General features: G+C 37.7%; 1 protein-coding gene across 2 annotated transcripts in view; it reads right to left on the reverse strand.

Moving 5' to 3' along the window:
* The window catches only part of LOC132659062 (eukaryotic translation initiation factor 2 subunit 3, Y-linked-like), a 45,154-nt gene that overhangs the window by 15,558 nt on the left and 3,415 nt on the right, over positions 1–26,181 (reverse strand). For both annotated transcript variants that reach the window (XM_060408718.1, XM_060408717.1), the window contains exons 5-10: positions 19,959–20,053; positions 18,221–18,379; positions 17,215–17,349; positions 15,480–15,574; positions 15,107–15,251; positions 12,623–12,792 (exon numbers count right to left, since the gene is read on the reverse strand). In XM_060408718.1, the coding sequence (XP_060264701.1) occupies positions 12,623–12,792; positions 15,107–15,251; positions 15,480–15,574; positions 17,215–17,349; positions 18,221–18,379; positions 19,959–20,053 (799 nt within the window). The remainder of the gene's footprint in view (positions 1–12,622; positions 12,793–15,106; positions 15,252–15,479; positions 15,575–17,214; positions 17,350–18,220; positions 18,380–19,958; positions 20,054–26,181) is intronic.

Consider the following 26,181-nt stretch of genomic DNA (forward strand, 5'->3'; position numbering starts at 1 on the left):
TGGAGAACTATAGACAAAGGTTTGTAACACTGTACAGGAGGTGGTAACTAAAATTATTCCCAAGAAAAAGAAATGCAAGAAGGTAAAGTGGTTGTCTGAGGAGGCCTTATAAATAGCTGAGAAAAGTAAAAGTCAAAGGAGAAACTGAACAGACATATCCATCTGAACACACAGCTTCAGAGAACAGCAGGAGAGATAAGAAAAACTTAAATGAACAATACAAAAACTAGAGGAAACCAAAAGACAGGAAAGACAAGAGACCTCTTCAAGAAAATTGAGAGCAAGAAAAAAGTCATGCAAGGATGGGCACAATAATGGACAGAAATAGCAAGAACCTAACAATAGCACAAAAGAATAAGAATATATGACAAGAATACACAGAAGAGGGAGGGAGGTCCTATGGCGGTGGAGGAATAGGATAGGGAGACCACTTTCTCCCCTAGAGATCCATCAAAAGATCAAATGAACGTGGAGCAACTTCCACAAACCAACTTCTCAATGCTAGTGGAGAACACCAGATACCAGAAACGAAAGGTTATCTTTTCAAAAGAAGGTAGGACAAAAGATAATAGATGAAAAGAGAGACAGGGGATTAAGGGACAGTGACCTCACCTGCAGAGGGAGTCATGTAGAAGTTTCCACACAATAGGAAACCCTATCACAGAGAGGGTCAGTGAAGAGCTCTGGAATCTCCGAGAGCAATATAATGGGAAGAATCACCACAGAATTTTTGCACCGAACCGCATTACAAGCAGAAAAGCAAAAGGCTCACACACTCACTTCTGCCCAAAGGAGGGGCTGTATACAGGATGCATCACTGGTCTTTAGGGTAAGGACCAGGCTTGAGTGCTCAGAGGACAATCTGAGGGGGCCAATGTGACACAGCAACCCAATCCCTGGGAATTCCAGAGAGACAATGAAAAAAAAAAGACCTTTCTACATCTCACCGTGACCCCTGGCACAATCACAGAACAAAGGATTGCACCCTAGGGAATACCAAGAAGAGTAAGCCAGTGGCCTTCCCTCTCTGGAGGCTAACAGGCAGGTACACCACAGCCAGAGGCAGAAGGCAAGGGACCTCTGCAATCTCAACCCCAGATACTTCTCCCACCAAGCTGTGACCAGGCTGCCAGTCACTAACCATGTCTTCCTGGGACCCTGGATGGTTCATATCTGCCATAAGTATTACAATCTAAGACCAGTTACCCTAAGGAGACACAAGGCACACATGAGACTATGCCCTTGCTGCACACCTAGGAAAACAAGCTGCTGGGACCAGAGAGATGCATGAGACACACTACCCATCTGGGTCTGTGTGCTCATGGCACATCCAGGAATATGTGCCTGAGAGGCTTGGACCTGGAAAGTGCACGAAAGCAAGGGCCTTCCCAGGACAGGGTCCTTGCAGAGGACCTGGGAGCCTGAGTAATATGGACCTGGGAAGTACACACCAGTTTGGGCTGCAGCAACCCCCATGTGGTCCATTCACTGCGAGCACTCCCCACACATCCCAGCAGTGTTTGCCTGCAGTGTGTGTGTCGCTCTCCACAACACAACTGATCAAGTGAGCCTGAATAAATGGTCACCTTTGCCCCTTCAACTCAGGGCAGAGATTAGATACTGAAGAAACTTACAAACACAGGAGGCCAAAATAAGCAAAGAAGGGGGAACCACCTGAAAGTGGCAGATACAACAGATTAAAATCCACCAGTTAATCTGAGACTGTGCATCTACGGGTCAAGAACAGACTTTGAGAACAAGTACAAGCCAGAATAAGGGATTATTTGACATTTAACTGACCCCACACAGCCCACAACAGCTCCAGAGAAATTCCTGTAAACATTTCACTATCATTTTTAATTTTTTAAAAAATTGTTCTTTATTATTTCCTTAACTTTCATATTTGTAGTCTATTACCTTTCTTTAAAATTAAAGCCCCTTTTTAAACAAACTCCATACAAATATTTTTTTATTTTTTTGACAGAATTTGTTTTGTATTTTTTATATTGTACTTTATTGTAGTATACTGAAAGTCTAATTTCTATCCTAGTTTTTTAATCTTTGCTTTTTGATAATTATTATTAATTTTGAGCCTTTAAGCATCTATTTTATAGTACCCATTTTCACTTAGGCATTCAACTGCTGTCTTGACTGCTCTATCCCCCTCTAACTCTCCATTTTCTCAACCTGGTCATTTGTATCTCCCCGTTTCCTCTTCTCTACGTAATTCTGTGAACCTCTCTGTGTATTCCTGGCTGGGGAGAGTTGTTTCAATATTAACCTTGGGGTTTTGTCTTTAGTGCTGTGAGGACAGAGAAGCTTTAATGCTACTGTAGGAGGGGGACTCAAACACAGAGGTGGAGGCTCACCTCCAGAACTTTAGACCATTATAGAACTTCTGACCCCAAGGAACACTAATAGACAACAGCTTATCCAAAACTCTCCATGCCTACACTAAAAACAAGCTTCACCAAAGAGCCATCAAGTTCCAATGCAAGTTCCAATACAAGATATTTCATACACCGTTATCAAATCCACAAACACACCAAAACGCACTACTGGACACTTCCTTGCCCTACAGAGAGACAATGTCCAGCTCCTTTCACCAGAACACAAAACAAGTTCCCCCAAGCAGAAAACCTTCACAAGCAAAGGTCCAACCCCACACACAGGATCCAACCACACCCACAATAAGAGGAACTATAACCCTGCAGTCTGCAGAAAGGAGACCCCAAACACAGCAAACTAAATGAGAAGGCAGAGAAATATCCATTAGGTGAAGGAACATGATAAAAATTAACCAAACCAAACAAAAAAGGAGAAAGGGAGTTTACCTGAAAAAGAATTCAGAATAATGATAGTAAAGGTACTCCAAAATCTTGAAAACAAAATCGAGTTACAGACAGACTACAAACACATATTAAGAAGATGCAAGAAATGTTTAACAAAGACTTAAAAGAAATAAAAAAGAGTCAATCAATAACGAACAATGCAAAACTGATTAAAACACTCTGGAGGGAACCAAAAGAAATCAAAGGAACTCTGAGGCAAAAGAAAGGATAGATAAGTGAGCTAGAAGATACAATGGTGGAAATAAATGAAGCAGAGCAGAAAAAAGAATAGAAAGAAATGAGGACAACCTGAAAGACCTCTGAGACAATGTTAAACGCCCCAACATTCAAATCATAGGGTCCCAGGAGAAGACAAAAGGAAACGGCATGAGAAAGTATTCGAAAAGATTATAGTCAGAAAACTTTCCTAAAATTGAAAAGAAAACAAAAACCAAGTACAAAGAGCCCAGAGAGTCCCATACAAGATAAACCCTAGGAAAAACATAACAAGACACATATTAATCAAACTAACAAAAATTAAACATAAAGAGCAAATATTAAAAGCAGCAAGAGAAAAGCAACAAATAATATACTAGTGGATCCCCATAAGGATAACATCTGATCTTTCAACAGAAACCCTGCAGGTTAGAGGGAATGATGGTACATACTTAAAGAGATGAAAGGGAAAAATCAGAACCAAAATTACTCTACCCAGCAAGGATCTCTTTCAGATTCAAAGGGGAAATCAAAAAGCTTTACAGACAAGCAAAAGCTGAGAGAATTCAGCAAAAGCTGAAAGAATTCAGCACCACCAAATTAATTCTTTAACAAATGCTAAAGGATCTTGTTTAGACAAGATTGTTATAGGTTTCTAAAAAAGAACCCCAAACAATAAAGTAAATGCTAATGGGAACATATCTATCAATAATTACCTTGAATGTAAATGGATAAAATGCTCCAATCAAAACACAAAGACTGGCCAAATGGATACAAAAACAAAACCCCTATATACGCTGTCTACAAGGGACCCATCTCAAACCTAGGTGTACATACAGGCTGAAAATGAGAGAGTAGAAAGAGATAGTTAATAAAATGGAGTAAAAAAAAAAAAAAAGCAAGAATAGCAACACTCAGAGCTTAAAACAAAGGCCTTTCTAAGACATAAAGGAGAATACTACATAATGATCAAGAGATCAATCAGAAGAAGATAAAAACAATTATAAATATATATGCACCCAACATAGAGAGTACCTTAATACATAAGGCAAATACTAACAACTATTAAAGGGGAAACTGACAGTAACACAATAATAGTGTGGGACTATAATACCACACTCAGACCAAGGGACAGAATATCTGACATAAAAATCAACAAGGAAACAAATTTTAAATAATACATTAGACCCATTAGACATAATATCTACCAAGGATTTCACCCAAAAACAATGTATTTCACATTCTTCTCCAGTGCACACAGATCATTCTCCAGCAGATCACATTCTGGGCCATAATACAAGGCTTGGTAAATCTTCAAAAACTGAAATCATTTCAAGCATCTTTCTGGATCACAATGCTTAAGATTAGGTATTAATCACGGGTGGGCGGGGGGGGGGGGAGATCCGTAAAACACAAACAGAGACAAAACAACACATTTCTAAATTACCAATAGATCACAGAAGAAATCAGAAAGGAAATCAAAATATACACAGAAACAAATGATGAAAACACAAAAATAAAAAATATCGAATTCAGGAAAACCCCTGCTCAGGAAAACCTCTGAAGAGGGAAATTCAGAGCAGAACAAGCCTACCTCAAGAAACAAAAGCAACACTAAGAAACAACCTAACTTGACATGTGAAGCAACTAGGAAAAAAAACTACCATAAAAGAAATGAAAGAGACTACAGCAAAGATCAGTAAACTAAAAGCTGGTTCTTTGAACATAAAAGAGACAAACCATTTATCAGATTTATCAGGAAAAAAAGAGCAGGTTCAAATCCATTAAATTAACAAGAAAAAATTCCAGAAATTAAAATGAACAACAGAGAAATACAAACTATCATCAGAGACTACTATGAACAACTATATGCCAACAAAATGTACAACTTGGAGGAAATGGACAAATACTTAAAAAGTTTAACATTTCAAAACTGAATAAGAAATAGAATATATGAACACTAGATCACAAGAATGGAAATTAAAACTGTAATCAAAATCTTCCAATAATCAAAAGCCCAGGACAAGATGGCTTCACACATGAAGCCATCACAATGGCTATCAAAAATTAAGAAAGCATTAACACCTATCCTACTGAAACTCTTCCTGAAAACTGCGAAGGAAGAAAAACACACCAACTCATTCAATGAGGCCACCCTCACCCTGACACCAAAACCAGACAAAGACACCACAAAAAAAGACTACAGGACAATATAACTGGTAAACATAGATGCAAAAACCCTCAATAAAATTCTAGCAAACAAAACCCACAAACATATTAGAAAGATCAGACATTATGTCAACTGGGTGTGCTTCCAGGGATGCCAAGGATTCTTCAATATTTCCAAATCAATCAATGCAATAACATATTAACAAATTAAAAGATACAATTGTATGGTTATTTTAATAGATGCAGAGGTACCCTTTGACAAAATTCCACACCTTTTAATGATGAAAACTCTCCAGAAGCAGGCATAGAAGGAACATATCTCAACATAATAAAAGCCATATATGACAAACCCACAGCAAACACTAATGCCAATGGTGCAACACTGAAAGCATTTCCTCTAAAATCAGGAAATAGACAAGGGTGCCCACTCTCATCACTTCTATTCAACACCGTTTTGGAAATTCTAGTCACAGCAATCAGAGAAGAAAAAGAAATCACAGGAATCCAGATTGGAAAAGAAGCTAAACTCTCATTGTTGGCAGATGATATGATTCTCTACATAAAAAACCCTAAAGATGTCACCAGAAAACTATGAGAGCTAATCAATGAATACAGTAAAGTAGCTGCTAAGTCACTTCAGTCATGTCCAACTCAGTGCAATCCCATAGCTGGCAGCTCACCAGGCTACCCCGTCCCTGAGATTCTCCAGGCAAGAACACTGGAGTGGGTTGCCACTTCCTTCTTCAATGCATCAAAGTGAAAAGTGAAAGTGAATTCGCTCAGTCATGTCTGACTCAGTGACCCCATGGATTGCAGCCTACCAGGCTCCTCCATCCATGGGATTTTCCAGGCAACAGTATAGGAGTTGGTTGCCATTGCTTTCTCCGAGCAAAGTAGCAGGATATAACATTAACATACAGAAATGACCTTCCATTCTTATATGCTAACAATGAAAAATCAGAAAGGGAAATTGAGCAAATAACCCCATTCAACACTGCAACAAAAGGAATAAAATGCTTAGGAATAAATTTACCTAAAGAAACTGAAGATCTATATAGAGGAGACTATAAAATTCAGATGAAAGAAATCAAAGATGACACATGTTGGACTGCAAGAATCAATAAGTGAAAATAAGTATACTACTCAAGCATTTTATTTCTTTTGTTACAATGTTGAATTGGGTTGTTTCCTTAATTTCTCTTTCTGATTTTTCATTGTTAGCATATTCAATGCAATTCCTATCAAACTACCAATGGTATTTTTCAGAGAACTAAAGCAAATAATTTCACAATTTATGGAAACATGAAAGACTCCAAATAGCCAAAGCAGTCTTGAGAAGGATGAAACTGGAGGAATCAACCTTCCTAACTACAGACTGTACTACAAAGCTACAGTCATCACCATAGTCTGATACTGACAACAGACAAAACTATAGATCAACAGAACAAAACAGAATGTCCAGAAATAATTCTATGTACCTATGGACACTGTATCTTTGACAAATGAGGCAAAAAATATACAATGCAGAAAAGACAGTCTCTTCAACAAGTGGTGCTGGGCAAACTGTCAACTATATGTAAAAGAATGAAATTAGAACATTTTCTAACACCATACACAAAAATAAACTCAAAGTGGATTAAATACCTAAATATAAGATCAGAAACTTTAAAACTTTGAGGGGAAAAATAAAGACAGAAGACTCTTCAACATAAATCACTACGTTTTCTATGACCCACCTCCCAGAGTAATGGACAGAAAAACAAAAATAAACAAATTGCACCTAATTAAAAGCTTCTGCACAATGAAAGAACTATAAGCAAGGTGTAAAAACAGCCTTCTGAATGGGAGAAAGTAACAAGCTGACAAAGAATTAATATCCAAAATATACAAGCAGCTTATGCAGTTCAATACCAGAAATATGAACAACCCAATTAAAAAAAGGCAAAAATCCTATATAGACATTTCTCTCCAAAGAAGATACACAGATGACTGATAAACTCTTTAAAAGATAGTCAACTTCACTTATCATTAGAGAAATGCAAATCAAAACTACAAATGAGGTATCATGTCATACTAGTCCAAATAGCCATCAAAAAGTTTACAAGGAGAAGGCAATGGCACCCCACTCCAGTACTCTTGCTTGGAAAATACCATGTACGGAGGACCTGGTGGGCTGCAGTCCACGGGGTCACTAAGAGTCGGACACGATTGAGAGACTACACTTTCACTTTTCAGTTTCATGCACTGGAGAAGGAAATGGCAACCCACTCCACTGTTCTTGCCTGGAGAATCTCAGGTACGGGGTAGCCTAGTGGGGTGCCATCTATGGGGTCACACAGTCAGACATGACTTAAGTGACTTAGCAGCAGCAGCAGCAAAAGTCTACAAATAATAAATGCTAGAGAGGATGTGGAGAAAAGGGAACCCTCTTATACTGCTGATGCAAACGCACACTGGTATAGCCACTTTGGATAGCAGTGTGGAGATTCTTGAAAATCTGGGAACAGAACTGCCATATGATCCAGCAATCAATCCCACTGCTGGTTACATTCCAAGGAAAGCAGAACTGCAAGAGACACATGTACCCCAACGTTCACTGCAGCACTGTTTACAATAGCTAGGACATGGAATCAACTGAACTGTCCAACAGCAGATGAATGGATAAGGAGGGTGTACATATACACAAAGGAATATTACCCAGTTGTATAAAGGTAAACATTTAAGTCAGTTTTAATGAGATAGATGAACCTGGAGGCTATTATTCAGAGTGAAGTTAAGTCAGAAAGGAAAAGTCATATACTGTGTATTAACACAAATACATGGAATTTACAGAGATACTACTGACCATCTTATATGCAGGGTGCCAAAGGAACACAGGTATAAACCACAACTTTGGGACTCGATGGGAGAAGGCAAGAATGGGATTTGAGAATAGCACTGAAGTGTGTATGTTATTATATGCAAAACAGATGACCAGTACAAGTTTGAGGCATGAAGCAGTGCACACAAAGCTGATGCTCTGGGACAACCCTGAAGGACAGGCTGGGAAGGGAGGAGGGAGAGCAGTTCAGGATAGAGCGAACATATGTACCTCTGACTGATTCACACTGATGTAGGGCAAAAATCATCACACACACACAAAAGAACACATGGACAAAATATACAATTAAAGTCTTAATGACCCAGATAACCTCAATAGTATAGTCACTCACCTAGAGCCAGATATCCTTGAGTGTGAAAGTAAGCAAGCCTTAGGAAAAATTACTATGAACAAAGTTCATGGAGGTGATAGAATTCCAAATGAGCTAATGCAAATCCTAAATGATGATGCTGTTACAGTGCTCCACTCAATATACCAGCAAATTTGGAAAATTCAGCAGTAGCCTAGGACTGGGAAGCAGTGTGTTCACTCTCATGCCAGAGTCAGGCATTTCCAAAGTATGTTCCAATTCTAGTACAACTGAACTCATTTCACAAACTAGCAAGGTAACGCATAAAATCCTTCAAGCTAGGTTTCAACTGTATGTGAACTGAGAACCTCCAAATGTACAATCTGGATTTAGAAAAGGGAGAAGAACCAGAGATCAAATTGCCAACATCCACTGGGTCATAGAAAAGGCAAAGGAATTTCAGAAAATCATCTGCTTACTGACTAAGCTATAGCCTTTACCTATGTGGATCACAGCAAACTGGCAAATTTTTTAAAGGGCAATACCTGCCTCCTCCAAGACCTGTATGTAAGTCAAGAAGCAACAGAACCAATAGTGGAACAACTAGGAAATTGGGAAAGGAGTAAGTCTAGGCTGTATACTGACACCTTGCTTGTTTACAAAACACAGGGCTGGATGAATCACAACCTGGAATCAAGACTGCTGGGAGAAATAAAAACCACCTTAGATATACAGATGATACCACACTAATGGCAGAATGCTTCATACCACACTAATGGCAGAATGTGAAGCAAACTAAAGAGTCTCTTGATGAAGATGAAACAGAAGAGTGAAAAAGCTAGCTTGAAACTCAACGTTCAAAACACCAAGATCCTGACATCCAGTCCCATTCAGTTCAGTTCAGTTCAGTCGCTCAGTCATGTCCAACTCTTTGTAACCCCATGAATTGCAGCACGCGAGGCTTCCCTGTCCATCACCAACTCCCGGAGCTCACTCAAACTCACATCCATTGAGTCGGTGATGCCGTCCAGCCATCTCATTCTCTATCATCCCCTTCTCCTCCTGCCCCCATTCCTCTCAGCATCAGAGTCTTCTCCAATGAGTTAACTCTTCACATGAGGTGGCCAAAGTACTGGAGTTTCAGTTTTAGCACCATTCCTTCCAAAGAAATTCCAGGGCTGATCTCCTTCAGAATGGACTGGTTGGATCTCCTTGCACTCCAAGGGACTCTCAAGTCTTCTCGAACACACCACAGTTCAAAAGTATCAATTCTTTGGCACTCAGCTTTCTTCACAGTTCAACTCTCAAATCCATACATGACCACTGGAAAAACCATAGCCTGGACTAGATGGACCCTTGTTGGCAAAGTTATGTCTCTGCTACTTCACACCAAATATAAAGGGAAAAAATGGAAACAATGACAGATTTTCTTTTCTTGGGTTCCAAAATCACTGTAGTTGGTGACTGAAGCCACAAAATTAAAAGACAGTCACTCTTGGAGTGAAAAGCCACAAAAAGCCTAGACTACATTATTAAAAAGCAGAGACATCAGTTCATTAACAAATGTCAGTATAGTCAAAGCTACAGTTTTTCTAGAAGCCGTGTATGGATGTGAGAGTTGAACCATAAAGAAGACTGAGTGTCGAAAAATTGATGCTTTCAAATTACAGTGTTGCAGAAAACCCTTGAGACACCCTTAAACTGCAAGATCAAGCCACTCAATCCTAAAGGAAACTAACCAGAATATTCATTGGAAGAATAGATCCTGAAGCTGAAGCTCTGATACTCTGGACACCTGATAGAAAGAGCCAAGTCACTGGAAAAGACCAGACACTAGGGAAGACTTAAGTCAGGAGAAGGGGGCTACAGAGTAGAAGGTTGCATGGCATGACGAACTCCATCGACCCAAGTTAGAGCAAACTCCAGGAGTGTGAAGGACAAGGAACTCTGGTTTGCTGCAGTCCTTGGGGTCACAAAGAGTTGGACATGGCTTACCAACTAAACAACATACTGCCTACTGATGCTTTTACAGTATAATGTCAAAATTCACACCAACTTTTTTTATGTATAATTTTATTTATTTGTGGCAGTGCTGGGTCTTTGTTGCTGTGCAGGCTTTCTCTAGTAGGGGTCAGTAGGGATTACTCTCTAGCTGTGGTGTGTGCGTTTCTCACTGTGGCAGCTTCTCCTGCTAAGCAGAGTCTAGGTGGACAGTCTTCAGCAGTTGCAGCATGTGGGCACAGCAGTTGTGGCACAGAGGATTTCCTGCTCCCACAGCATATGGTATCTTCCCAGATCAGGGATCAAACCTGTTGTCTCTTGCACTGGCAGCCAGATTCTTTACCACTGAGCCACCAGGGTAACCCCTACACTGTTGTCTTTAAGACCTTCATGTTTCATTTAGTCAGACTGTAAGAAATATAAATACTAAAGTGAACTCTAAAAAGGACTTTATGATCACATACAGAATTTTAAATACTGTACAGGAAGAATATTCTCAATCTAAGGTTGCATACTTCAAAGCAAGGTATAGGAACAGCTCCCTGTGCTACAGAGCAGCTTCCCACTAGCTATTATTTTAAGCACTCAAACAACAAATACTAAAGCTTAAAGAAAAGCTAGAGAATACAATCTAATAGTGATAACATGATACAAAGACTTAACTACTATAAAAAAACCCAGTGTTAAAAGCTAACAGAGTACTCTGTATCACTCTCTGCCACTTGTTTCTCTGAGCTTATTGTATCTTCAGATCTTTTAATGTCAAAATATGTATTACACATCATTCCTTTTTAAATGTCATTTTCCCGTTGTTGTTTAAAATGACAACTCTAAAATGAAACTGCTGGTGCCGGGAGCCAGCAAGGGAGATCCCACCCATGACAAGATCATGCAGGACTCCAAAGACTCTCTGGGCCATCCCACCCATGACAAGGTCATGAGGAAGAGTCCTGATGAGCAAGGCCTCAGGACTCGATTGACCCCCTGGACCTGCTTGAGCATCTACCCCAAAACTAGAATCTGTCTTACTATTTTATGTCTTTCACCAACTCTTCTGACATTAACAGGGGGCTGTCCCCGACCACCTTTCTCTGGAAAGAGTTAACTTAGGGCTTTAGTTAATAACTCTCCTGGACAAGATAAGAGTGTTTCAATTCAAACCCCTTAGCATTCTAGCTTACTTGGCAGGTTTATCCAGACTCTTGCAACATTGTTGAGCCAATGTTTGCTGCCAAGTTCTCACATCCCCTATCCATTGTGTTCCTGGGAGTGCATATAGTCAGGATGTAGAAAAATCAAGCAGCAGCTTTAGCATTAGCAACATTAGACTTTGAGTTAATAAGTTCTTTCTTTGCTGTAACCTGCTTCATAAAAACCTAACTCTGTACTTTAAGGGTGACACAGCCTAGGAATTTAAGAAGAAACACTTTAAGGGAAAATTACTGTTCTGGCCTACCAACCTTTATCAAAAAGAGGTCATAAAATATCAACAGGCCTCCGGGCCAGAAGATAATGTACAAAAAATAGGACTCTTGCAGCAAGGAACCTGGTATTGATAAAAGTTAATACTGATGGAATGTTGAGTTGACTCTGCATTTTTCACTTTCCTCAGTGTACAACTCAGGGGTATAAAAGCGCTCTCTGAAAATAAAGTAATGGGCCTAGCTAACTGAAGAAGCTTGGTCTCCCCATGTCTTTCTTTCTTTCTCTCCCCTATTTTCTTATCTACAACCTTCTTTCTTTATCTCTCTACATCATTCTCTTCACTGATGCTGTTACACTTCGGATACCCTGGATCCAACCGGGGCAGGACCCCAGCATGCTGGGACAGTGAACACTTAAATATGTTACAAATTTATACTCTCTCAGAAAATTTAAGTACTTAGTTCTCTGTATCTCTGCCAACAAAGTCTGACTCTTCTTTTATAAAAAGTCACATGTTTTCTGCCTGGAAAATTTCATGGACAAAGGAGCCTTGCTGGATGCAGCCCACTGGGTCACAAAGAGTTAGACATGGCTGAGCACGCACATTAGACATATGGGCACAAACACTTTTTTCCATTAAATAACAAAACAAAATTCTGGCTTGGTTTATGGCTCATTGGTACACAGAAACTTTCAAAGTATTCACTCCCGAATACTTTTTTTGTAATTATACTGTCACTGTAGCAAATGAACAAAACTGCTTGAAACATCATGCTTTGTCTGTGCTTCTGAATTACAAAAAGCACTTACCTTTGCTGCTTTCTTGTCTCCTTCTGTGCGTACACCAAGAAGTCGTCTAAGTAGAAAATAGGAAATTTCCAATTCTGTGAAAATCTCTGGTAAAGCTCCAACTGCACCAAGCACCTGCCCCACCATTCTATCAGCCCGGCACAAAGTGGGGTCAATTTTTGTTCCAACTCCTAAGATATAAAAAAATACATATTCCAATTTGCTATTTCTTAAAACATTTGCAAAGGTAGTCATACCAGTATAACATCTATCTACACATTCTAACCCAATTAACTCATAACAGGTAACAACTACATAATCAAAATGCCATACATTTTTAATTGAAATCCCTGCTTTATCCATAAATACAAGAACAATGGGGAAAAAAGGGTTTATAGAAATTAAAGAATTTTTTTAAGTTTATTTAAACTATAAAGGTAAATAAATGTCATGTAATTAATTAAGTCTGAGAATTACAAAGTTTATAATGATTGTTGTTATTCAGTCACTCAATTGTGTCTGATTCTGACTCCATGCACTGTATACAGCCACTAGTATCCTCTGTTCATGGGATTTCCCAAGTAAGAATACTGGAGTGGGTTGTCATTTCCTTTACAAAGGGTCTTCCTGACCCAGGGATTGAACCCATCTCTCCTGCATTGTCAGGTGGATTCTTTATCAGTAAGCCACCAGGGATATTACTTTGCAGAAACATAATACATAATTGTTAATGCTGGTTGGCAGGTATACAGGGTTCTCATTATACTATTGTTTGTACACTAATGCAACAAAGTAACAAGAAAATCTCATCCTCTGTCTCTCCTTTTCTTCCTTCAATTCTTCCCAGCACCAGGGTCTCTTCTAATGAGTCAGCTCTTCACATCAGGCAGCCAAAGTATTGCAGTTTCAGCTTCAACATTAGTCCTTCCAATGAACACCCAGGACTGATCTCCTTTAGGATGGACTGGTTGCATCTCCTTGCACTCCAAGGGACTCTCAAGAGTCTTCTCCAACACCACAGTTCAAAAGCATCAATTCTTCAGCACTCAGCTTCCTTTACAGTCCAACTCTCACATCCATACATGACTACTGGAAAAACCACAGCCTTGACTAGATGTATCGTTGTTGCAAAGTAATGTCTCTGCTTTTGAATATGCTGTCTAGGTTGGTCATAACTTTCCTTCCAAGGAGCAAGTGTCTTTTAATTTCGTGGCTGCAGTCAACATCCGCAGTGATTTTGGAGCCCAGAAAAATAAAGTCTGACACTGTTTCCACTGTTTCCCCATCTATTTGCCATGAAATGATAGGACCGGTTGCCATGATCTTAGTTTTCTGAATTTGAGCTTTAAGCCAACTTTTTCACTTTCCTCTTTCACTTTAATCAAGAGATACCAACCTTTGTTGCAAGTGCTGTCTCTGTTTTTTAAAATGCTGTCTAAGTTGGTCATAGCTTTTCTTCCAAGGAGCAAGCCTCTTTTAATTTCATGGCTACAGTCAGCATCTGCAGTGATTTTGGAGCCCAAGAAAACAAAGTCTATCACTGTTTCCATTGATTCCCCACCTATTTGCCATGAAGTGACTGGACCAGATGCCGTGAACAGTGTGAATCTGACCAGTTTAAGTAAGGGTGTGTTACATTTAATATTAAATCATTACACTTTGTTATTTAACTTATCATTTTCAATAAACTGAATAAATTGGGCTTCCCTGGTAGCTCAGCTGATAAATAATCCTCCTGCAATGCAGGACACCTGGATTCAACTCCTGGGTTGGGAAGATTCCCTCGAGGAGGGCATAACAACCCACTCCAGTATTCTTGCCTGGAGAATCCCCAAGGACAAAGGAGCCCGGGGGGGCTAAAGTCCATGAAGTCACAAATATTTGGACACAACTGAGCGACTAAGCATACTACACTCAATAAATTAGTGTTTTATGTTTTTACAGTGTAACTGCTTCAGTGCTGTGTTGATTTCTGTTGTACAACGTGAATCAGCTTTATGTATACGTGAAGCTTTCCCTCTTGGTTCTCCCAACAACACTCCACCCCTCTTGGCCATCACAGAGCACCCTGTGTTCTACAGTGGTTTCCTAATAGCAATTAAAATGTATTCTTTACATATAAAACTCCTGCCACCACAAAGAGAGCACAGCTTATGGGATTTTAGTTTCTTAATGAGGCATTAATTATGCTGCTGCTGCTAAGTCGCTTCAGTCGTGTCTGACTCTGTGCCACCCCACAGACAGCAGCCTATCACGCTCCCCCATCCCTGGGATTCTCCAGGCTGAGTCCTAACCACTGCACCACCAAAAAATTCCCTTCAAGTTTTTTTTAACATGAAATTGTTTTATACTACAGTGAACAATTAAATTATGTGTATACCTGTGCATCCCACTCCTTCATATTCACTTAAAATACCTAATTAGAGATATAGACAGTGTATTTCACAAAAAAGTGACATGAACAGGTGCTATCAGAAGCCTACAGATGTTAAGTGAAATTCTTACCAATAAGACCACCTGGAGCAGCATACTGAAGATCATTGTGTTCCGCAAAAAGTGATACAATTTTGGAAAAGATTGGTTTACACATGAGTTTTCCTTCATTGTCTTTGGAAACAATGCCAGGTCTGACTTCTATTTCCTGGTTCAGCTGAAACATTGAGTTATAAAAATATGTGGGACAAGATAATTACCTTTATATGTTAAGAGTCCTAACTAGTACATCTCGAAACACAACCACTATTCAGTTACCTAGCTTATAACCTATGCATGATTTAAAGACATATTAAAACAATGTGTTTTGAAGTTAATTTTGAAATTTTATTTTTACCATCTTTAAAATATGTTCTAGTTAAGAAAAGTTCAAAATCAAGTTCACCTTTAACACTCCTTTTAAAATACTACCACCAGCCACACCACCTTTAAGATCATTAACTTCACAGCCAGGTTTGTTGACATCAAAGGACCTAATAACTGGGAAAGGGAAAAGGAAAAAAGGAAATAAACCATAAAGTTCATCCTGTTAGTTAAATCAGACGCTTACTCACGCTAACTTTGTGAGTGGAATGTGTCTATGTTCAGAAGTAGCTATGATCTATACCTTAGAGTTGAGTTTGTGGAAAACATCATTATTCCTAATCTAATTATGGTCTTAAATATTGGAAAAGTGAAAATAAGTCAATCAATTAAGTGACATGTTGAAGCTCTATTTATACTATGGAATTAAACAACTATTACAAAAGAAAAGACAAATAAATACTTCATACAGATAAAATTAAGTGAAGGGTTGATTATTCTAGGCTAAATAAAGTGTGGCCTCCTTCCCTGCAATTCATGCTAAAGCCCCTAAGCTTTCGACCCAGTACCTCAGAATCTATATTTGAAGACAAGGCCTTCAAAGAGGTAACTCAAGTAAAATTAGGTCACTGAGTAGGCCCTAAGCCAGTCTGACTCATGTCCTTACAAAAACAGGGGATCTGGACAAAGAGGTAGCAAGGATGCATACATACACAGAAAAAACTGTGTGACAAAAAGCACCATCTGGCCATCTGCAAGTCAAAGAGGAGAGGCCTCTGGAGGAAGAAAATCTGGAAGGACCTTAATGTCTGGCCCGTGTATATGTGAGAAGTAAACCCATTATGTGATGTTTTATTACGGCAGCCCTACCAAACTATTACAGTGATCCTCACATACAATTAAAAAAAGGAGTAGCTATGAAATTCATTTCCGGAGTACAATCCTACATTCATTAAATGACTATACACGCACCTAGGTTTATATGATATGAACAAAAAGACATTTGGAAATACACATGTTATCAGTTCTGTGGAACTGAATTCTTCTCTCATATACGTTTATATTAGAACTTATGTGACAAAAACTTATTTTTAAAACTACAAAATAATTCTAGGACTATATTAACTTATAAAAAGTGGCACTTATCAAAGAGTGTGCTTCATAATCACTCAAAAGAACACTCTCCATAAAACATACAGGATCCCCAGAGGAGTGTACAGAAAGGCTCAAGTTTTCTGCAAACTTGTTTTCAAAAAACACAACCTTAATGTAATCATCAGTACTGGTACTACAAAATTAAGGCAAAAAGAACATGAAAATCTTCATAAACAGTATGCTAAAACAATTTGTACAGAGGTTCTATTTTCGTGTTCTTGTTTAAAACATTATCTCTATATAAAAGAACACTATTGTTACTCTAACACTATATTACTCTAATCCTGATTACCTAATAAAAATTAACTTTTCTATTTCATTCATGATTCTGTTCTTCAATCTAGCATTTTAGAGTCAATCTATCTAATACATAAAACTTTAAAATTCACTCCGTTGACTTATGTATGTGTATATATATATATAAATACATATATATGACATATATATGTATACATATATATAAATGCATATATATGACTACATATATATACATATACATATATATATGTGTTGCCTGTGGTATAATAAACTCATTCCCTATGTTAAAATTCAAAATAGCACACAAACATTCTAATATATCATTACCTCTGTGCCCTTAAAAGTAAATCTACAATGTAGAAAAAAACAGTCAACAGTTAAAGGCTAATAGCTTAAGTCCATACCAATAAGTCGGGGTTCTGAAGTGAAGTCTCTTAGAGGTACTGGAATTTTCTTAACAATATACTCACAGATAACTTCAATATTATATTTTAGTTGAGCAGAAATTGGAATAATAGGAGCTCCTTCTGCTACTGTACCTGTATGACAAAATTCAGAAAGATCAAAATTCATCCGTTTTTCAAAGTCTGCTCCACAAATTACTGAAGATAACTAAAGCAGATATCCAGACATTATAAACAGATGTCAGCAAAATATGGAACGCTACCACCCTGTTAGAAAAGCACAGTATTTTTTTTTCTAATGCTAAAAAAGGAGTCAACAGAATGGACCAAATAGAGAACTTACAGGTATAACTTTTATCACACAATCTGGCTAATTAAGATAGACCATCTAACAAGTAAAAAAGCCAAATGTAAAAAATAATATGTATTATGTCTTGCCCCAAATAGAAACCATGTTTTAAAGAAAAGAACATTACAGATTAAAGAGATGATTGTCACTTGCAGTACTACAAAGAGATTCTTAAGTAGACAGTGTAAATAATCAGAAAACAGACTAACATATATATATATATAATTTTACTATTACTGGGAAAGAATTTAAAAAACTGCATTGGCTCTCACTCTGAAAACACATATACTGAGACTAGAATTATATAGATAATACTAGCATGACTTCAATGCAAGGATGACACACAAATATTAGCTCTTACATATTTTCACTACCATGATGATTAAGTTAACAGTCATTTTTAAATAAAACAAAAGTAACGTGCTGCCATCTGGAAGAAACCGAACTGGTAATATTCGCAGACTATTACCTTGTTCCTATCTAACATGAAAGTCAAACTCTAACAACCAACTCAAATTTCACTACTTCTATAAACTGGCTAAAAAGCATTTAGTAACATAGAGAAACAGGGTTTAGAAACTATAGATTCATTTTTGATGATTAAATGTTTACCTTAAACCTTGATTCATACACTTATTAACTATTACAGCACCTTACCTTGTACAAATGCAAGGATCTGTTCATACTGTTCTTTAGCCTGGCTTTCTTTTACCAAATCAATTTTATTCTGCAAAATCAAAATATGCTTCAGTTTCATAATTTCTATGGCAGCCAGGTGTTCAGACGTCTGAGGCTGAGGACAGGATTCATTACCAGCTAAGGAGATTATGAAGAATTAAAACACAAAAAAGATGTGTGATCAGAGTTAGTTCACCAGTTTAAACCCAACATTTGACTGCCCTGGATCCCCTCATCTTTTAACTCCTATTCCTGACCCTACACACAATACTTGGAATCAACTAATTTGATTTCCTTCAGGCTATACTTAGGTATTACATATACCCCTCTAGTTCTATGTAGTCTGCAGCATATTCTGGCCTAGTGTAGCTCCAAAACAGTTAAGAGTAGAAAAGTTGCATAGTGCAGTCTATGAACTATAATCAACCAACCATAAATGTAGACAACCACGAAGATGTTCAATGAAGCCCCTATCTGGCATTCACACCCTTGTGAAATCCTTCCCTTTAAATGTGGGGCAGATCTAATGAAGAGAATACTACAAAAGGAATGGAACAACACTTCTCAGCTTACAAAGACAGTGATTTCCAACCTGGAGGCTGTTTGTTTCCTCTCAACACAGCTATCCAGTCACAAAGACAGATGGGAAGGTTACGTAAGATCACGTGAGGAGAAATGAAGGTATGACAATGTATTATTAAAAAGTGTATTTTGTCAGTATCCCAATGATCACTTCCCTTTAATTGTGATATTTAGTTGCCTTGTCCCATACTTATTCTGCAGGCTTGTTGAAAAGCACAGTCTTACATCAGTGGAGTTCTCATTTCCACAGTCTCTCACCATAAATTACATGGTTGCTCTTTTTGGCATGGCCACCCTCTTTAAGGGTATCCGGTGTAGCAATCTTACCCTTAACATTAGATGTACTCAACTCCTGCCCTGAATAAGGACAATTCTGTCAGAAGTGACATGGCTTATAGTCAAGAAGCACAAATGCAAGGACTAAACCTTTTTTGGGTGGAAGCTAAATGCTTTTTATAAAAGACTGTCTTTGCTGGCCTCTGCCCCTTTGTAGCCTTCCCTTCACTGAACTTAATTTTGCACCTTTGCATAATTCAAAAACTCACCTTTCACTAAGTTTTTTAAAAACTCTAATAAGTTATCAAACTTAAGGATGATGTAGAGAACTCCCTGAATTTTACCCTGAGTATCAGAAACAACAGTGGTCTTCTGTGAAGACAATGCCCTTGAACTTTACATTTGACCCTTACAATTCACCTTAAGATCTCACAAAAGAAAGCACAACTTCAGTTCTAAAAACATTCACACAGCCCTTGACTTCACTATTTCACATGACTGTGCATGTTTAAAAAGCCCATTCCGTCAATACTGCACTGAATAGCTCACAGCCATTTCTAAATTACCTTCTACTTGCCCCCAACATACTACTATTTTAAAAGCCTAAGAAAAACAGTAAGAAAAAGGCATTGTCTTAAAAAAAAGTTTCCCCCACACTTCTCTTAAAATTCTCTCAAGATAATAGCCCCAGTACAACTTACCTTACTATTTCATGATAGCTAACAGGCACTCATCTATACTAATTTGGATAATCTACCTATTCTCAATTATGGACATGAGAGACTCTATCTCCCCTTTAAACATTCCATGCTGAATGGACTCTACACTTATTTGTGAAACCAATTCTAATGTTACTTACCGATTAACAGAAGAGCTGCATCCATCACTGCTGCACCATTCAGCATAGTAGCCATCAAAATATCATGGCCAGGACAGTCAACAAAGGAAACATGTCTAATAATCAAGAAATAATAACCAGCTTTAATATCAACTAGTACTTAAACATCCATAGATTTCTAATAGCTAGATTATTTTGAAAGAAATTAATCCTGCTACAGAGTGGCTATATACCATGATGCTTCCAAAAGTTTGAAATGATACTACCATCTTTGAAATTAAAATGACTGAAGACCTAATACAAAATAGAGAAAATTAACTATATACAGATATAACCTAACCAAAGATTAGGCTCTAATCAGCTTGAGATATGTCCCAAGGTGAAAAAGATACTGACTTTATAGATGCATAAATGGGAATAGTAAAATAACAATAATAATAAACTAGGCATATTCTGGATTTAAAGTCAAACCATGAATTATAGGAAATACGCTTATTTGCCTGCAAATATGATCTTTGTACCTTTAGACTATTGTCTTCTGGTAGCTCTAATGGTGAGGAACCTGACTACAATGCAGAAGACCTGGGTTTGATCCCTAGGTTGGAAAGATCCCCTGAAGAAGGGAATGCCAATCCACTTCACTATCTTGCCTGGAGAATTCCATGGACAGACCACTGAGCAACTAACACATTCTACTGTGATCAACTATTTTCAACTGCTGAGTTGAGATTTATCTGTTCTAGTCACTTCTGGACATGCTGTCTGCAAATATTATCTCTGGGTCAGTAAAAGTCTTCTGACCCTTGCAACAGATCTTTTGCAGAGCAATTACTTCTAATCCTGATGTAATGCAACTTACCAATTTTTTTTTCCCCATGGAATACAACATGCCATAATATCTTGAAAGATCAGAGTAAATCCCAAGTTCTACACTTTTTTTGCCTACAGTTTCTCTCAAAGGTTTCTTATAGTTTTATCCAATTCATTTAATATTCAAATGTGGCTGTATTTTAAGTATGTACTCAAAATAGATGAGCTCACACAAATATTCAAAGAAAATATACATTCTGAATCCAAAGTATTACATTTAAAACTAGGCGCTTTTTTTTTTTGCCTTTAAACAGACGCTCCATCACCTGTTTGTTGAATACCCTATTCTCTTCTGCAGAACTCCTTCCACACGTTTGCCAAAACTCAGCTGGGACATATTGGAGGGGGTCTAATTCTCGGTTTCCTACTTTGCCGGGATTTTGATAAAAGCTGCATTAAACCTGTGTGTTTTGGTTGAGCTTTCAATTCATGCAGATTATATTTAGAATTTCCTTGACTTCTTTCCCGAGCTGTTTAATTTTCACATATTTTAGCTTATATACTCATAAGAATTATTTCCCAGTACTTTTCCTTTTGTGTAATGTCTTTCTGGTTCTGATAAAAGGTGAAGTTCTTCTCATAGAATGAGGAAGTATTTCTTCTATCTTCTAAAGCAATGGTTAAAGTATTTCATCTTTTGCAGACTTTAGTAGTTTATATTTGGGTGGGTATGTAAGTGTTCATTGCTAGTACACTGAAATACAGTGAGCTACTGTGTGATGAACTTGTATACTGCAACCATACTTATGAAGCAACATTTCTTTCTGATCTGTATGCCTGATATTATCTTTTCTTAAAGTAGTATATATACAAACAAAAAAAAACTTTGCTGGTATTTTGATATGGTTAGCATTAAGCCCATACAGCAATTTGAACAATCTGACTAGGTTTATATTAATTACAGAAATTCAATCAACAAATAACCTCCACCAGCAGAAAGCACCAGACCTAAATGGGCTCACTGGTGAATTCTACCAAACAGTTAAGATATTATACTGATTCCCTGCTGGATTTTTAAGGAGATAACAGCAAATGAAATATTTCCTCTTTTTATAAGGCACACATTACTCTATACCTAAACCAAACAAAGACACCGCAAGGACGAAAAACTACAGTAAAATTTCTCATGAACATACATATAAGAATCTTCAACAAAATATTAGCAAATCTAACCCAACAATATTACCATGTGGGATTTAACTAAGGTATGCAAGGCTGATTCAATATCTGATAATTCATTAATGCCTTCCATCACATCAACAGGTTAAAGGAAAATCACATAATACTATCAAGAAATGCACAAAAAGCATAAACTCATTTGTAAACCCTTACCAAACTAGGAATAGATGGCAATCTCAAGTAATAAAAAGTATCTACAAAACCCTACAGCTAATGTCATACTTGATGGTTAAGAAATTCAATGCTCTTTACTAAGATAATTAAAAAGCAAAAATGTCTCTTTTTCTCCATGCTTTTGAACACAATAATGGAGTCCCAGCTTATATAATAAAAATATGAAAATGAAATAAAAGGTATACAGATTAAAAATGTAGATATAAAACTGTCTTTGTAGATAACATGACTGCCTATGCAGAAAAACTGTTAAAGACAACCAAAAAAAACAACCCAAAAGTAACGAGTGATGAATATAAGATAAGATTGTAGAGTCAAAGTTAACTTATACAACTCAATCACTTTCCTAAAAGGATGCAATGAACAAGCAGAATGTGAAATTAAAAACACAAACCATTTACACTGTCACCCCTAAAAATAAAAATGCTTAGGTATAAATCTAAGAAATATGTGTAAGATCTGTACAAGGAAGACTACAAAATTCTGATGAAGTCAAAAAATTAAAGAGATTCCATGCAATAAATAGGAAAACAATACCATCAAGATGGTAGTTCTTTTCAAACTAATCTAAAGGTATCATCCAATCTGAATGAAAATCCCAGCAAGTCATTTTACGCATATCAACAAACTTATTCTAAAGCTTATATGCAAGGCTTCCCTGGTGACTCAGTAGTAAAGAATCAACCTGCAAATTCAGGAGAAGTGGTTTTGATCCCTGGCCCAGGAAGATAGTACATGCCACAGAGCAACTAAGTATGGGCACTACAACTACTATGCTCCAGAGTCTGGGAACCACAACCACACAAACCACAACAACTGAAGTATGTGCTCCATAAAAGTCACTCCAATAAGAAGCCTAAGCACCAAAATAAACAGTGGCCCCTGCTCACCACAAGTAGAGAAAAGCCATGCAGCAACAAAGACCCAACACAAACCAAAATTTAAAAAAACACAAAGGTTTATATGCAGAGGTGAGTCTCAGAAAAGCCAACACTACTCAATGACAATAACAATATCAGAAGACACAAGCCCACTTCAAGTCTTAGTATAAAGGTCTAGTAACCAAGACATTGCAGTATTTAAAAAACAGATAAACATTAACAGAACAGAACAAAAACCCAAGAAATAAACTTGTGCTGAGTTAACTAATATCATAAAGAGATGTAAGGGCAAAGACAGTCTTTTTAACAGTGCCTTAAGAACTGACATCTACATGTTAAAAAAAAAATAATACATCCAGGCAGAGACCTTGTGCTTGGTACAAAAATTAGCTCAAAGAACAATCATCAAACTGTAAAACTCCTAGAAGAAAACACTGGAGAAAACATGGATGACCTTGAATGCAATCACTTTTCAGGCACAATACCAAAACCACAGAAGAAAAGAACTAATACACTGGCCTTCCTCAAAATTAGAAATTGCTGGGAATTCCCTGAACACCCAGTGATCAGCAGGACTCAGCAGAGTGTACAGGTTCAATCCTTGATTGGGGAACTAAAACCCTACAAGGTGCAAGGCAAGGACCCCCCCCAAAAATGAAAAAAAAATTCTGTAACTTAAAAATTTTTGCTCTGTTAAAGACACTGTCAAGAGAATAAAAAGACAAGCCAAGTAGCAGAAGATATTTTCAAAACGATGTATCTGAAAATGAACTACCACCTAAAGTGTACAGATAACTCTTAAAAATCAAAATATAGAACTTGGTTAAAAAAACAGGTCCAAGAAACCCCACCAAAGATTTACTGATAGAAAATAACCACATGATAATTTGATCCCACATGACATAACAGGAAAATGCTAATTAAAACAAAAAACTTGACTAGAATGGCTAAAATTCTAAACACCAACATCAGCAAATACTACAAGGATGTGGAAAAATACGCACTCATTCATTACTAGTGGGAATGCAAAATGGTAGAGCCATTTTTAAAAAGATTGCTGTTTTCTCACAAAAGCAAATATCTTTTTGCCACTTGGTCCAGCAAATACAACTGTTTACTCAAATCAACTGAAAATTTATTTATGTCTACATACACAAAAAATTTGCATATTTATAACAGCTTTATTCATAACTGCCAAATCTTAAAAGCAATCAATTATCCTTTCGTGAGTAAATAGATATATACATATGCTCAGATACACCCAGAGAACAAATTATTCAATGCCATTAAGCAAGTTACCAATTACAAAGTGATGCAAAACGTTCAGTTCAGTCGTTCAGTCATGTCTGACTCTTTGTGACCCCATGAACTGCAGCACGCCAGGCCTCCCTGTCCATCACCAACTCCTGGAGTTCACCTAACTCATGTCCATCAAGTGAGTGATGCCATCCAGCCATCTCATCCTCTGTCGTCCCCTTTTCCTCCTGTCCCCAATCCCTCCCACCATCAGAGTCTTTTCCAATGACTCAACTCTTCGCATGAGGTGGCCAAAGTACTAGAGTTTCAGCTTCAACATCATTCCTTCCAAATAACACCCAGGACTGATCTCCTTCAGAATGGACTGGCTGGATCTCTTTGCAGTCCATGGGACTCTCAAGAGTCTCCTCCAACATCACAGTTCGAAAGCATCAATTCTTCGGCACTCAGCTTTCTTCACAGTCCAACTCTCACATCCATACATGACCACTGGAAAAACCATAGCCTTGAGTAGATGGACCTTTGTTGGCAAAGTAATGTCTCTGCTTTTCAATATGCTATCTATGTTGGTCATAACTTTGCTTCCAAGGAGTAAGCATCTTTTAATTTCATGGCTGCAATCACCATCTGCAGTGATTCTGGAGCCCCCAAAAATAAACTGACACTGTTTCCACTGTTTCCCTGTCTATTTCCCATGAACTGATGGGACCAGATGCCATGATCTTAGTTTTCTGAATGTTGAGCTTTAAGCCAACTTTTTCACTCTCCTCTTTCACTTTCATCAAGAGGCTTTTTATATATCATTAAGTAAAAGAGGTCAATAGAAGGGTAAAATAGCAACTATTTACTATTCTAGAAAAGGCAAAACTAGATAAACAAATCTGAAGAGAGAAAGGCTACCCACTCCAGTATTCTGGCCTGACGAATTCCACAGACTGTATAGTCCACGGGGTTATGAAGAGTCAGACAGGATACAACAAATTTCACATCACAGAGAAACAAGTATCAGTAGTTGCCAGGGGTTACAGAGGCGGAAAAGATGAATATGCAGGATACAGAGGATTTTTAGTAGAAGGACGAACACACAGCAAAAGGACAAACACATCATTATAAATTTCTGCTCATTTGTAAAACATAAAACAAGAGTGAACACTAATGTAAATCATGGATATTGGATAATGCTGTGTCAAAACACATTCATCTGAAAATGAGAGGGCTCTGCCTGCAAGCTATAAGAAAAATCTGTACCTTCTACACAGTACTCATTTGAACCTTTAGATATAAAGCTTCTTTAAAAAATAAAGTCTACCAAAAAAAAAAAAAAACCCAAAAGAATGAACTACTAGTAAGCTCAAAAGCCTTGACAGATCTCTAAAATACTGTAATGAGTGCAAAAGTCAATTTCAAAGGCGATATACTGTGTTCTGGTGGGCTGCTGTCCATAGCGTCGCATATAGTCAGACACAACTGAAGCAACTTAGCATACAAGCATGCTCTGGAGAAGGAAATGGCAACCAACTCCAGTGTTCTTGCCTGGAGAATCCCAGGGACGGATAAGTCTGGTGGGCTACCATCTATGGGGTCACAGAGAGTCGGACATGACTGAAGCGACTTAGCACCAGGAGCAGCAGCAGATACTGTGTTCAACATACACAACATTTCTGAAATTTAAAAACTCAGTTAAATAACAGACTAGTATTCAGTATTTGCCAAGGATTAAGAACAGTGGGGGATAATGGATGAATCTTTGTGGTGAAATAATGTTTCTGTTATCCAGGAACATACATATCATAAAGTAGACGTATATATGTACACCAACAGAGTGCCTTGTTTTGGTATTACATTGAAGTTTGAAGTAGTACTGTGAATACTGGAGAAAGAAA

Source organism: Ovis aries, chromosome Y, assembly GCF_016772045.2.
Source record: "Ovis aries strain OAR_USU_Benz2616 breed Rambouillet chromosome Y, ARS-UI_Ramb_v3.0, whole genome shotgun sequence".
Lineage (NCBI taxonomy): Eukaryota > Metazoa > Chordata > Mammalia > Artiodactyla > Bovidae > Ovis > Ovis aries.